Genomic DNA, 15142 nt, shown 5'->3' with positions numbered 1-15142 from the left:
ACGCCAGGACGAAAATTTTGAGAAATGGTATCTTAGAATTAATTAAACTTTAATTTTAGTTGGGAACATTGACACCTTATTTTTCCTCCATACAAACGGGGCCACCCTAATGTACATATGTAAAATAAGACCACTTCATATCATTTCATTTCCGTTTCCTTAACACTGGCATTGTTGTATGCGTGAGTTTCTTTTTTCAACGAAACATAATTTGCAAATTCACTTTCTCTTTGGAGAATTTTTGAGTTTTTATAGAAAGTACATGTGTGAATTCTGGTGTCAAGATTTTATGACTTGCTATCTTGGGTATTTGTGTTTTTGTTTTCGTTTCCTATTTTTATTGTTGTTCAGTGTTTGTATGTCTGTAATAAAAAAAAATGATTTCTATTCCTTGTACTTTGTTTATGAGCAGACGCAGATATTATTAAGCTATTTATTTTATTTTTGCTTTTGTTTTTCTAACACGAACACATACTCACAACTGAAATTGTATTATTTTATTTTCCCTGTTTTTTTATGATTAAAATGCTCTGTTGGTTTTCATATTGATACACTTGAGATTTTCCTTCAGTTTTTCTTACTTTCATATTTCTCTTATATTTTTATATGGTTAATAAAATCATAATTTTATTTTATCTCATGAAATAATATTATTTGAATAACACGCTTCTATTAAGAAGATAATAAAATATGTTTTGTGCTATAAAATACAACTAATATACGGGCTATTAAATTTTATTGCTTATAATCAGGAGAAGAATAATGCAAAAATGAAATACACTATGTTGGCAGCAGCAGTAGTAACAGGAATTAAATGAAAAAAATATATATTGGCTACAGGAAATTGTATTATTTTGTTTAGTTTAGTGACTTCCTGCTTTAATGACCCCTTCCTTCAGGAATGATTTGTTGTATGTTAATAAATTTCAATATAATAGAAATCATGCAGGGAAATAAATCTAAAACAAATAATAAAGTATAATGGGAGAAGCATGACTGTTGATCTATTATATTGATACGAAGTAGGAATTATATGAGTTGACCATTCAAACATGTTAAATTATAATTTCTGTTCATATAAAGAATTAAGTTTTACGTTTTTAGGCAGTAAAAACTACTTTATTTAAATTAATATTTTTAAAACCCTTTTTCGTTCTGCTATTTTAAGATAAAATATTAATTATGTTGCTCACACATTAAACAGCTTTTAATCTTCTTTATCAAGTCTGTATGTTATTGACAATTTTTCATTACATTAAATACAATTTCATTTATAAGACCCCCGAAAGTTTTTGATGGCAAAATTTGTCAGTTGCAGACATTCATTTAACGTTAAATATTATTTCGTTGTTTTTCAGACCTTTTTCTCCATCTTCTTCTCTGTTTGTCAACCATCATTATGTCAGATACATGACACATGAGTTGTACTAACAAGAATCCGTCTGTACACATGTCTTTAGTTTACTTTATAAAGCCACACTTACATGTGCATAGATGGATGGATGGATGGATGCACCATACGCACACATGTCCTCACCGAGTTGTTAGGACATACTTACAGTGGGTGTCAAAAAAAGTAATATTTAATCATTTTTGAAAATTTACAGATTTACAATTTTCGAAGAATAATTTCGAGATAAGTATTAAAATTTTCAAAATCTAATTATTACTGGGAATGAAAAGTTCCCTTTTGAAGACATGAGTAGTAAATTATCGTTTAATAAGGCCCTCTAAATCAATCAAATGAACGGAAAATCCGAATTTCCATAGAGTTAAGCTTATGATCTGTTTTTGGTTGGATGAGAAGGGTCTCATCTACTATGTACTGCTTAAATTGGGAAATACGATCACAGTGAGCTTTTAGGGATCTCAACTTCTCTAATATGCCAACAGATATATTTATCTTCGCTAGAGGTATTTTCATTATGACAAAGCTTGGTCAATTATGGGCATGTAAGCTTGGTGAACCCTCCCTTACCTTGTTTTTGTTGGAATATATATGTATATGCTCAATGCTTGTATAGACAACCTAACCTATCTGATACTGCGGCATCCAGTTGCCCTTAGAACATTGTCTTGCTCTTTGTCTTGTACTGGTTATTGGAGAGGCTTCTGCGGAATGCGTGAAGTAGTTGAAACCAAAATCGAGGGAAGAGAATGTTGTTTAAAGACTGATGCACTGTTGAATGGATATATCGGGATATATGTATATCCAATGCTATTGCTGACTCAATATAACTACATGGAGTAATGACCTTCGATACTATATGTTGAAAATGAGTAGTACAGAGTAAATGAAGGCTGTTTGGGGGAGAGCGTGGTATGAGATCGTTGAAAATGTGTCAAATTAAAGTTCTATGTGATGGATGACGATTTATGTACGGTACTACTGTCATTGTTTCCTTCCTTTCCATGTATATTCGACGGGACACCGGTGTCCCAAGATTTTTTTATATTTTTCTCCATTTAAAACGTAATTTTGAGTACACAGCTACAGTAAATGATTAATTCCATGTTAAAATGTTTAATATCCTGCGATATCCTTCGAAAACACTTTTTCCATTTTCCATCAGAAATGATCAACATACGTCAAAATAAAGTGTGTATTGAGGTCATATCTATTAAAAGTCCAGCGGTTTAGTTTTGTGCGTGAAAGAGTTAAGTCACCAAAGTTTTCCAGATATACGAATTTTTGTATTTAATTCATATGGGAGGTGTAATATAAGTCTGTTGCACTGTTGAATGGACAATTTGGGATATGTTGCCAATGCTGATTCAACATAACTCCATGAAGGAGCGACTATAGAGACAATATGTTTAAAATGAGTTGATATCACATAGACTCAATGCCGAGTAAATGAAGGTTGTTTGGGGTTGGGAGTGGTATAAGATCTTTGAAAATGTGTCAAATTTGATTCATATTATTCATATGGGAGGTGTCACGCCCCCTATTCCTAAATCCGCCATTTCCCCAAATTGTTCATACGAATTTCAATGTCTCCCGTGTATAATTTGAGGATTCTATCTTTTATGTTTTTAAACATATACAAAATTTTATATGTAATTTATATAGGAGATGCCACGCCCACTATTGCTTAATATTTATAAAGGCTCCAACTCTAAATGATTTATTTTTTCATATATACTAATTTAATATTTTTATATGGGAAGTACCACGCCTACTATAACTAGTCCTCTCATTTTGTCCACAAACGTTCATATGTATACCAAAGTTGTCCATACAAAATAAACAAACATACATTGATTTTTGTATACATACATATATATGTATTTATATAGATTACATTACCAATTTTGATAGTCACTGTTAACAACCAGCATTAACATCGTCATCATCATTAATTATTTACCACCTACATACATTTCAAATTAAAATTTCCCATTGAATTTTCTTCTTTTTAACTATTGTTTAATGTCTCTCTCTCTTTCATACATCATTTCGTTTTGTCTACAGATACGGTCGATGGGTGACAAGACGTGTAGCTGTCGTCACCATTGCTGCCATTTGGCTATTAGCCGCCTTTGTGTCATTTGTGCCAATCTCATTGGGATTGCATCGACCCGATCAACCGTTAATAGTAGAGGATAATGGTAAAAAGTATCCAACGTGTGCATTGGATTTAACGCCAACGTATGCAGTTGTATCCAGTTGTATAAGTTTCTATTTTCCATGCGTTGTGATGATTGGTATTTATTGTCGGTAAGTATGAAAAGGTTTGCAAATTTATCAACAAATTGAAAACAATGAGGTTTTATAAATATGCTGGCGCATAAATTTCGAAAAAGAAACATTTTACATTTAAGGTAGTATTTATTTTCATTTCAATTAAGAGTTTTATTTAGCTGTAAGTATTTACACCAAATTTTCTATAGAAAAGCTTAAAATTTTATGCGACAGTAATAAAAAAAATATTTTGGTTTTACTGTACTACTATTCACTGAGCTGAGCATTTGCAGGAAAACCAAAAATCACTGCCTACTTTTAGGTTTTATGTTTATTTATTTCCAGTTTTTCTATTGACTCATTTAAATGTTTTTCTTTTTCAGAAAAGTGGCATTTATTTAATTAATATTACCTTTACTTTTAGGCACTAATTGAATAATAAATACGTACACAACCCGTATTTAGTGGTTGTACTTGAATTCTATCCTAAATAAATAATATTTTAACCACACACACACACACACAGTCTTATACATAAATATATGTCCTTTTTTTATTTAAAAAAACCACAATTTTTTGTAGTATGCAAACACCAAGCAGACCTTAAATACATAAAAATATACTTTTACTTGATAATGGCAAATAATGTTCATAAACACTAAAAACCACAATTCTAATAAATGAACAAAAGATGTGAAATGTCATGCACTGCAATTGACCACACCACAATCAAACGCTCTCTATTTAAGTCCATTGTTGAATTGATGGCAGAAATTTTATTTTTATAAATTTTAATACAATTATATTAGAACACAAATTTTTCTTTTAACTCATAGTTTTCCCTTTTTAAAATTACATAATTGATTAATTTATTGCAATTATCCCAAATCTATTAAATCCAACAATTGCTATCAATCAACTTAATTGTAAAATATAACATTTTATTTTCTATAACGAATTTCAATAGATTGTAATTCTTTGTAATTTATTATTTCTCTTGATGAATTTCCTTTTCATAATTGACAATTAAATTAAATGCAGAGAGAAATAGAAAAAAACTCAAACTTTTCCTTTAACACTCAAACTGTCCATTTTCATTCGCTTAAATAGTTTTGCTTTTCAATTCTCCAAAGAGCAACAGCAAGATAAAGTTTTTATACCCACCATCAAAAAAGATGGGGGGTATATTGTTTTTGTCATTCCGTTTGTAACATACTGAAATATTCGTCTAAGACCCATAAAAGTATATATATTCTGGGTCCTTATTAAATTCTATGACGATCTAGCCATGTCCGTCCGTCTGTCTGTCCGTCTGTCTGTTGAAAACACGATAGAGTCCAAACGGAAGTAAATAGCGAGTTGAAATTTTGCATGATTACTTTTAGTTGATGCAGTTTGTTTGGTATTGAAAATGGGCAAAATCTGTTCACGATTTCGCCTAGTCCCCATATAAGGCCCCCTTCAGAAAATGACTTTATCGCTAATAACTGGCTAAAAGAAGCATCAATAGCGATGAAATTCGGTACAAACATGTTTTATGGGAACCTAAATCTCTTTGTAAAATTTTATAAGGATAGGCCCATAATTGGCCCTATCCCCCATATAAGGGCCCCTTCAGTAAATGACTTTAATGCTCATATCTGACTTTAAGAAGCATATATAGCAATAAAATTTGACATAAAAAAGGTTTATATTAACTAAAATCATTTTCTTAAATTTTATGAGGATGGGTCCAAAATTGACCCTACCCCGCATATAAGGTCCCCTTCAAAAAATGACTTTATCGCTAATAACTGGCTAAAAAAGCATCTATAGCGGTGAAATTCGGCACAAACATGTTTCATGGGAACTTACTTACTCTTTGCCAAATTTTATAAGGATAGGCCCATAATTGACCCTATACCTCATATAAGGTCCCCTTCAGAAAATTACTTTAACGCTCATTGCTCATATAAAAATGCGATTATAGCAGTGATATTCTACATAAGCAAGTCTTATGCTAGCCAAAAACTCTTTATCAAATTTTATGGGGATCGGTCTATAATTGACCCTACCCTCCTTATAAGGTCGCCTTCAGAAAATGACTGTAAAGCTCATTACTGGCTGTTGACTACAGCGATGAAATTTCACATAAACAAGTTATGTATGAACAAAAATGTCCTCTTCAGATATTTATGAGTATCGGTCTATAATTGACCCCCACCCCCTATATAAGGTCCCCTTTAGAAAATTTCTTTAACGCTCATTACTGGCTCATAAATGCGACATAAACAATATTTGTATGAACAAAAAGTTCTACATTTATGAGGATCGGTCCATAATTTACCCCACCCCCCGTATATGGGCGCCTTTAACGCTCATTACTGGCATTAAAATATGACTAGATATATGAAATTCAACATAAATAAGTTTAATGGGAACTAAAATCTTCCAACCGACTTTGATGAAGATGGATTTACAAATTAACACTTCAGAAAATTAATTTAACTCTCATTATTACTGAAAATTACATAATGTATGTACAACTGTTTATGAAGATCTTATATAAGTAATTGACCCTTATATAAGAGTTACTCCAGAACATTACTTTAACTCTTATCTATGGCTCCAAATTACGGTAGCTTTATAGGAACTAAAATGTTTCAACTGAATTTGGTGAGGATCGGTCGATAACTGATCCAACCCCCCATTATCGGTTTCCTTCAGAAATTTCCTTTAAACCTCATGACTGAATTTAATATACGAGTACAGAGATGTAATTCGTTACAAATAATTATTGTATAAACCGATAAAGATAGGCCTGATATTCATATTAATATTGACATATGATGATAAAATTCAACATAGATCTAATAAATGAGGAAATTGCTTAGACAAAGTTTATTAATAAGTATGATTTGATGGTGGGTATATAAGATTCGGCATGGCCGAATATAACACTCTTACTTGTTGTTTTTCTTTTTATTTTCATTGTAATTTTCAATGCGAAGAAATAAATGTTTATTTTCCTATACAAGCAACATAATCATCTTCGCATTAATAAAGCACAAATTACAGTGATAAAGAGCAGTGTAAATTTAATGATGATGATTATGTGTATCATCAGACTTTTTATAAATTTCCCCTGATACCGGAAAAAAATCTTATAAAGAAGCCATTAAAACACTCATATGTCTGTCTGACTGCTCCTAAACACTTGTTTAATTTTATTGGTCATAGTAACTGTCTATACAACTTTATTTTATTTACTTTTCTTTCAACTCAGTGCAATGTTGTATTCTAGATTTTTGTATGTGTTGTTAAGAATTTAATAAAATACCACAAGATATGGTCCCTGGCCACTAATCTATCGTGTGTTGTTCAAGTGTTATGACATACTCTACCCCTCAGCCGTAATAACATGTCATTGTGTTAGAAACTTTACACTCGCTCAAAATTGTTAAGAAAATAACATCTTTCAACCAACATCCAACCACCTAATCAACCTAAACTACACACATATAGTTATACATAATATATTGGTTTCATAAACTTCTCTTTTTGTGAGTTAAAGATTGCTAGTGCTGCTTAAATTTCAATTTACTTTAGTACTGAGTACTATCTGTATGTAATGAATACTGAGTATATGAATGTAATGAATACATATACATATGTATAACTTTTTTTCGAATGTTATAGTTAATTGTGGGTCAATATATATTTTCTATACCTTGCCTTCACAATCCATTTATTATACCCGTCACCACTATAATTAGTAAGGAGGGTATTATGCCTTTGTGCTGGTGGTTTGTACAACACCCAATAAATATGTCTTTACCTTAAAGTATACCAATCGGGTCCATGTTCCGTCTGTCTGCTCGTCATTTGACCCTAGCTTAGTAGTGTAGTTAGTTAGTTAGTTAGTTAGTTAGTTTAGTTTAGTTAGTTAGTTAGATGTAGTTAGTAGTTAGTTAGTTAGTTCGTTAGTTAGTATAGTTAGGTAGTTAGTTAGTTCATGTTAGTTAGTTAAGTTAGTTCGTTCGTTAGTTATTGTATTTTCTTCGTTCGTTTCGTTAGTTCGTTCGTTTATTCGTTCGTTCGTTAGTTCGTTCGTGCGTTCTTCGTTTCGTTCGTTGGGCTTCGTCGTTCGTTGTTCGTTCGTTTCGTTCGTTCGTTCGTTCGTTGTTTCGTTCGTTTTCGTTCGTTCGTTCGTTCGTTCGTTGTTCGTTCGTTCGTTCGTTCGTTCGTTCGTTCGTTCGTTCGTTCGTTGTTCGTTTCGTTCGTTCGTTTCGTTTCGTTCGTTCGTTCGTTTCTTTCGTTCGTTCGTTTTCGTTCGTTCGTTCGTTCGTTCGTTCGTTCGTTTGTTTTCGTTCGTTCGTTCGTTCGTTCGTTCGTTCGTTTCGTTCGTTCGTTCGTTCGTTTCGTTCGTTCGTTTCGTTCGTTCGTTCGTTCGTTTCGTTCGTTTTCGTTCGTTCGTTCGTTCGTTCGTTCGTTCGTTCGTTCGTTCGTTCGTTCGTTCTTTCGTTCGTTCGTTCGTTCGTTTCGTTCGTTTCGTTTCGTTCGTTCGTTCGGTTCGTTCGTTCGTTCGTTCGTTCGTTCGTTCGTTCGTTTTCGTTCGTTCGTTCGTTCGTTCGTTCGTTCGTTTTTCGTTCGTTCGTTTCTTCGTTCGTTTCGTTCGTTCGTTCGTTCGTTCGTTGTTTTCGTTCGTTCGTTCGTTCGTTCGTTCGTTCGTTCGTTCGTTCGTTCGTTCTTCGTTCGTTCGTTCGTTCGTTCGTTCGTTCGTTCGTTCGTTCGTTCGTTCGTTCGTTCGTTCGTTCGTTCGTTCGTTCGTTCGTTCGTTCGTTCGTTCTTTCGTTTCGTTGTTCGTTCGTTCGTTCGTTCGTTCGTTCGTTCGTTCGTTCGTTCGTTCGTTCGTTCGTTCGTTCTTTCGTTCGTTCGTTCGTTCGTTTTCGTTTCGTTCGTTCGTTCGTTCGTTCGTTTCGTTCGTTTTCGTTCGTTCTTCGTTCGTTTTCGTTTCGTTCGTTCGTTCGTTCGTTCGTTCGTTCGTTCTTTCGTTCGTTCGTTCGTTTTCGTTCGTTCGTTCTTTCGTTCCTTCGTTCGTCCCGCCCTCCCCCTTCTCCCCCTTCCTGCTCCCCTTTCCCCCGTTTTCCTGTTATTTAGTCCTGGCACCAATTTCATTTCAATTAACCTCAGAACAAACATACGTATCCAGAAATACTTTTAGTATTAGTGGAAGACTTTTGGTTATTATTAAATATTGCTATTACTTAGTATTATTGTCAACTCATGCTTTCAGTCATATCATTCTACTTAAATGTTAAAGTTACAAATAATTCATAAATGATCCCCAATGTATCATTCGGTATAAATATTGAGGTCAGTTTTATATGTGTTTTGTATTTTACTTTATTTTCTTCTATTTTTTTATTTTTTTTTTTTTATTGGTAACAATATTTTTACGGTCAATTGTATTGAATGGCCAACATCTGTGTATAGACCATAATTTTTTGCTCAACTCTTAATAATTATATTTGTCATACGGTGATGTCAAAAAATATGTCAAGGTGATTACTTACAATGTATAGGTTATGTATATGTATTTGTAATGAATGTGTTTGGTTTGTAAAACTTACAGAATTTGTGGTTATTTAGTGAAAAAAGATGTAATTTCCAAAGACTTAAAGCAAAAAATAAATTTTACAAATGTGTCCATTTCATCAATGTTATGAAATGTTTGATATTGTTGAATATTTGGGGGGGGTGGGGATTGTAAATGTGTCAAGGTTTTTGGATTACGGCTAAAGTTTTTATACATTTAAGAGTAAAATCGACATTACATGACTTAAGAATAATGTAGGTACGATTTTATGGGAATTATTTAATTTACAATTTTAAATGTACCTTGTACATACTTATTATCCTAAATAAAAGAATGCATATTAAGTGCAATTTTAAGAAACGTCATTTGCAGATTATGAAAGTAAATTTAAATTGTTTAGACAAAATATAATTTTCTCAGTATTTAATAATTATGGGCGATAAGTTTGTAATAATAATGAAATAAAATATTTACATTGGCATACATTTTTTTCCAGAGTAAGCAATAAGTATTCGATATTTTGCTCTTTGAAAGTTTGTATAATCTAAATGCACATAGATATGTATGTATGAATGTTCTAACAATCTGTTGTTATATTCTTCCACAAAAATATTCTCAAGATATGTTTATTTTTTTTATCATATAACACTTGTACAATTTATTTCCGACATAATATTAAAAAAAAACTGTCACGAACTTTAAAAAAAATTTAATAGCTTCAATAAAACTAATTAGTCTAATTCATCTTACAAATGTTGGTTACAAAAGGGTTGTATGATGAATAAATCTAAAAAGGAAAACAGTTCCGGTTGCTTTATTTTGATTCCTTTTAATGCCTTGTCTAAGATTTATTTGTTTTCTTGTCTGGGCGGGATGAAAAAGACAAATTACAAAATTAAACTGAAATTATTTAAACGGTTTATTAAGTAGCAGATGTTAAAGCTCAGGGTTAGTGTTTTATATGAAAGAGTAGATGCTGTTGAAATTTTATCTGCTAAGGTCGATAGAAATACTTTGTGGATAAAATATTAAATTTATAGCGATCACCAATTTTCGAAATTTAAAAAATATTGCTAAAAAATTGTCTACCAACTTTAATTCATTATTAACAATGTTTTCCAGAAAACCTTACGCGTAAGTATAATGGGGAATTTCGTGTCAAGTGACCCAACTTTAAAAATCGTTGTCTTCCGATTTGGATGAAATTTGCACCAAGGTTAGTACTATCGAACACAAACATTCAGTTCTATCGGTCAAGAACTGTGGGAGTCAGAGGGGGTCAAAGTTGGTCATTTCGATCATACAGGGTTTTATTAAAATGAGTGCAACTTTTCACCTATTGCTCCTTGAAAAAAATGTCTAAAGGAGTTCAGATAGCTATTTCTTCATTCTTTCAAAAAAAATTTTAATTTTTTTCAAATTATTTTTTTAAAAGTATTTTTGCTTAAAGAAAGCTCATTCAATTTCCAAAAATTGTCCAAAGAGTTCAGATAGCCACTTCTTCATTCTTTCCAAAAAAAAAAAATTTTACATTTTTTTAAAATTATTTTTAAAAGAAAGCTTTTACCCTTGAAGGGCTTTATAGTCCCATAATGGGATGCGAGTGGGATATCTATCAAAAAATTTATTTTTTAACTCAACAATAAAATTGTTTTCAATATTTGGCACTAAATTTTCCCCTATTTTCCCAAAATGAACGTTTTTGTTGTATTTCTTTTTTACTCAAAAGAAAGCTTAGACTATTTCCTTTAAGAGCTTTGTGGTCACTTAGTGGGATGCAAGGGGCATATGAGAAAAAAAGTAATATTTTAAATCAAAATTTTTTTATATACATACATATATCCCACTCACATCCCACTAAGTAATCACAAAGCTCCTAAAGGCAATGGTCTAAGCTTTCTTTTGAGCAAAAAAAAAATACAATAAAAAAGTCCATTTTGAAAAATTTTATTCATCCCATTATGGGACTATAAAGGCCTTCAACGAAATTGTATAAGCTTTCTGTATGACAAAAAAGGGCCCATTTTGAAAAAAAAATTGAATGAAGAAATAGCTATCTCAACTCCTTTGGACGAGTTTTTCTAGGACCATTATGGGACTATAAAGGCCTTCAACGAAATTGTATAAGCTTTCTGTATGACAAAAAGGGGCCCATTTTGAAAAAAAAAAAAATTGAATGAAGAAATAGCTATCTCAACTCCTTTGGACGAGTTTTGCTAGGACCAATAGGAAAGTTATACTAATTTGAATAAAACGCTGTATGACCACAATGTTCAACTTTTACCCCCTCTAAGTCCGGCAGTTCTTGACCGACAGAGCTGAAAATTTGTGCGTACTATCCAATAGAAATAATCTTAGTGCAAATTTAGTCAAATCGATTTTTTGAGTTGGGTCCCTTGATCCCTATTTAAACTAACTAACTAACTAACTACTAACTAACTAACTAACTAACTAACTAACTAACTAACTAACTAACTAACTAACTAACTAACTAACTAACTAACTAACTAACTAACTAACTACGAACTAACTACTAACTAACTAACTACTAACTAACTAACTAACTAACTAACTACTAACTACTAACTACTAACTAACTAACTACACTAACTAACTAACTACTAACTAACTAACTACTAACTAACTAACTAACTAACTAACTAACTAACTAACTAACTACTAACTAACTAACTAACTAACTAACTACTAACTAACTAACTAACTAACTAACTAACTAACTACTACTAAACTAACTAACTAACTAACTAACTAACTAACTAACTAACTAACTAAACTACTAACTAACTAACTAACTAACTAACTAACTAACTAACTACTAACTAACTAACTAACTAACTAACTAACTAACTAACTAACTAACTAACTAACTAACTAACTAACTAACTAACTAACTAACTAACTAACTAACTAACTACTAACTAACTAACTACTAACTAACTAACTAACTACCTAACTAACTAACTAACTAACTAACTAACTAACTAACTAACTAACTAACTAACTAACTAACTAACTAACTAACTAACTAACTAACTAACTAACTAACTAACTAACTAACTAACTAACTAACTAACTAAACTAACTAACTAACTAACTAACTAACTAACTAACTAACTAACTACTAACTAACTAACTAACTAACTAACTAACTAACTAACTAACTAACTAACTAACTAACTAACTAACTAACTACTAACTACTAACTAACTAACTAACTAACTAACTAACTAACTAACTAACTAACTAACTACTAACTAACTAACTAACTAACTAACTAACTAACTAACTAACTAACTAACTAACTAACTAACTAACTAACTAACTAACTAACTAACTAACTAACTAACTAACTAACTAACTAACTAACTAACTAACTAACTAACTAACTAACTAACTAACTAACTAACTACTAACTAACTAACTAACTAACTAACTACTAACTAACTAACTAACTAACTAACTAACTAACTAACTAACTAACTAACTAACTAACTAACTACTAACTAACTAACTAACTACTAACTAACTAACTACTAACTAACTAACTAACTAACTAACTAACTAACTAACTACTAACTAACTAACTAACTAACTAACTAACTAACTAACTAACTAACTAACTAACTAACTAACTAACTACTAACTAACTAACTAACTAACTAACTGACTAACTAACTACCTTTTTGAATAAATATCCATTGCCTTCATATCGCTTACATTTTATGAGAAAACAATGGTGGTCGAAGTCATTCACCTTAATATCCATTCCTTAATCGCTTAGATTTTATGAGAAAACGATGGTAGTTGTAGTACGGAATTCGGAATATTTCAAATCTAAAATTCTTCCTCTCCTGAATTATACCTATATAAGCTTAAGGCCATTGACTTGAAAAAATATTATAAAATGCCATATTTCAGTTTCATTCTTTTAGGAATCGATTTTAATCGATTAACCAATATTTTCTTTAAATTTAATCACAATAGAAATTCAAACGAAAACCAGTTAATTTTATTTACTTACAGAATTTTAAAAAAATATTTGTTTTAGACCTTTTTAAATAAATTCACTAACACGTACTGGCAATTTTTCCCCTAAATGCCATGATTAAATAAAAGTTGTTCCTTTCTATTGGGTTGTTAGACAATTTTGCCCCACCACGTACATATATAGTAGCTTTCAATAAAAAAGGAACTTACTTTTTTTGCATTTTTATTGTACCCATGGACTTTTTAAAGCAGCGGAAATATTCATCATTCTCTTTAGCCATATTTAAACGAAATAATGTGCTGTTTTTTGCAAGAAGAAAAAATCTATTTTAAGGCAAAATAGAACCTGTCATAAATTATGCTCATTAAATATTCTTTCTACTTACTACTTTGCCGTAACATTTAACATTATTACAAGCATGAGTTTTTTTGGGAAACATATTTTTTTTTAATTTTAAAATTTACTTTACTTTTATTTACTTGCAGACTTTACTGTTATGCTCAAAAACACGTCAAATCCATCAAGGCTGTAACGAGGCCAGGTGAGGTGGCGGAAAAGCAACGTTACAAAAGTATACGACGTACCAAACCCCAAGAAAAGAAAAAGTTTAAAGTACGCAACCTGCATCATAGTTCACCGTACCATGTGTCGGACCACAAGGCTGCCGTGACGGTGGGCGTCATAATGGGTGTATTTCTCATCTGTTGGGTGCCCTTCTTTTGTGTCAATATTGTGGCTGCCTTTTGTAAGACATGTATTGGGGGACAAACATTTAAAATACTCTCATGGTTGGGCTATTCAAATTCCGCCTTCAATCCCATAATCTATTCGATATTCAACAAGGAATTTCGTGATGCTTTCAAACGCATCCTAACGACACGTAATCCCTGGTGTTGTAATCAAGACATTGGCAATATACATCCACGTAATAGTGATCGTTTTGTTACGGATTATGCCTCCAAACATGTGGTGGCCATGAACTCGGGTCGTTCGTCGGCTGAACTGGAGCAGGTGTCTGCGATTTGACCAACAAAACGTACCAGCGATTATGCCTCATCATTAGTATGTTGTGTATCCGGCTCAGCAGATGCGACTTCACTAACGATTACACCGTATGGTCCCTGAGATTCGGTAACAGTGGCATCTACCACAATTGTTGTAGAGACACTGGACACAGCGACAAGAACGGGCGATAGCAAGCAAATGGAAACAGTATTAGTTTAGAATAAAGCAACAAAAACAACTCAATTGGAAAACTGAAAAACTGCAAACAACAAAAACACCGACTACATATTAAACTAAACAACAACAAGATACTATTTACATGTGTATATACTAGTAAATAACAGACGCCATTTACACTACCACTACTATAACAACTATAAGTTTTTTTAGTAACACACACAAAAACACAGCAATTATCCTTCAACATACTTTTCAACACGCACACAAACATACATATTGTATATGAGCAACTGGATTACAGGGTGAGCGTTAAACAAATCATTATTAAATTTTTATTTATAACTTTAAGTAGTTAAACAAATAACTAACAAAATTTATTTAAATTTCTAAAGCAAATTTAAATTTAGTTTAAAACAAAGCGAATTAACAATTCCAAAAATACTCTTTATTATCCTTGTCATATCCTAAGCAAATAATTTTATTAATTTTTTTAACTTTTTTCATTTTTCTTTTTTAATATTTAATATGTTTTTATTGTTATTAATCCTAATTACTTAAAAAATTGGGATTATATTTTTAAATACGTCTAATTAATTATGAAATCATTAGCAATATTTATACACAAAAAAAGGACAAACTAACATATTTATTATTTAAGAAGAATTCCCAGAGAAAAAATTATTAA

At 31.5% G+C, this 15142-nt stretch overlaps 1 protein-coding gene across 2 annotated transcripts in view; it reads left to right on the top strand.

Moving 5' to 3' along the window:
* The window catches only part of LOC119612207 (dopamine receptor 1), a 62783-nt gene extending 47862 nt beyond the window's left edge, over positions 1-14921 (top strand). For both annotated transcript variants that reach the window (XM_037967939.1, XM_037967940.1), the window contains 2 exons: positions 3476-3721; positions 13758-14921. In XM_037967939.1, coding sequence (XP_037823867.1) covers positions 3476-3721; positions 13758-14298 — 787 coding nt within the window. In that variant the 3' untranslated portion in view covers positions 14299-14921. The remainder of the gene's footprint in view (positions 1-3475; positions 3722-13757) is intronic.
* Positions 14922-15142: the final 221 nt, after the last annotated feature.

This window comes from Lucilia sericata, unplaced genomic scaffold (assembly GCF_015586225.1).
Source record: "Lucilia sericata isolate MDLA Ls3-8-SP2 unplaced genomic scaffold, ASM1558622v1 Contig001625F_arrow, whole genome shotgun sequence".
Taxonomy (NCBI): Eukaryota; Metazoa; Arthropoda; class Insecta; order Diptera; family Calliphoridae; genus Lucilia; species Lucilia sericata.
Note: the sequence above shows the minus strand (reverse complement) of the source record. Positions and strands in the feature narration are given on the sequence as shown.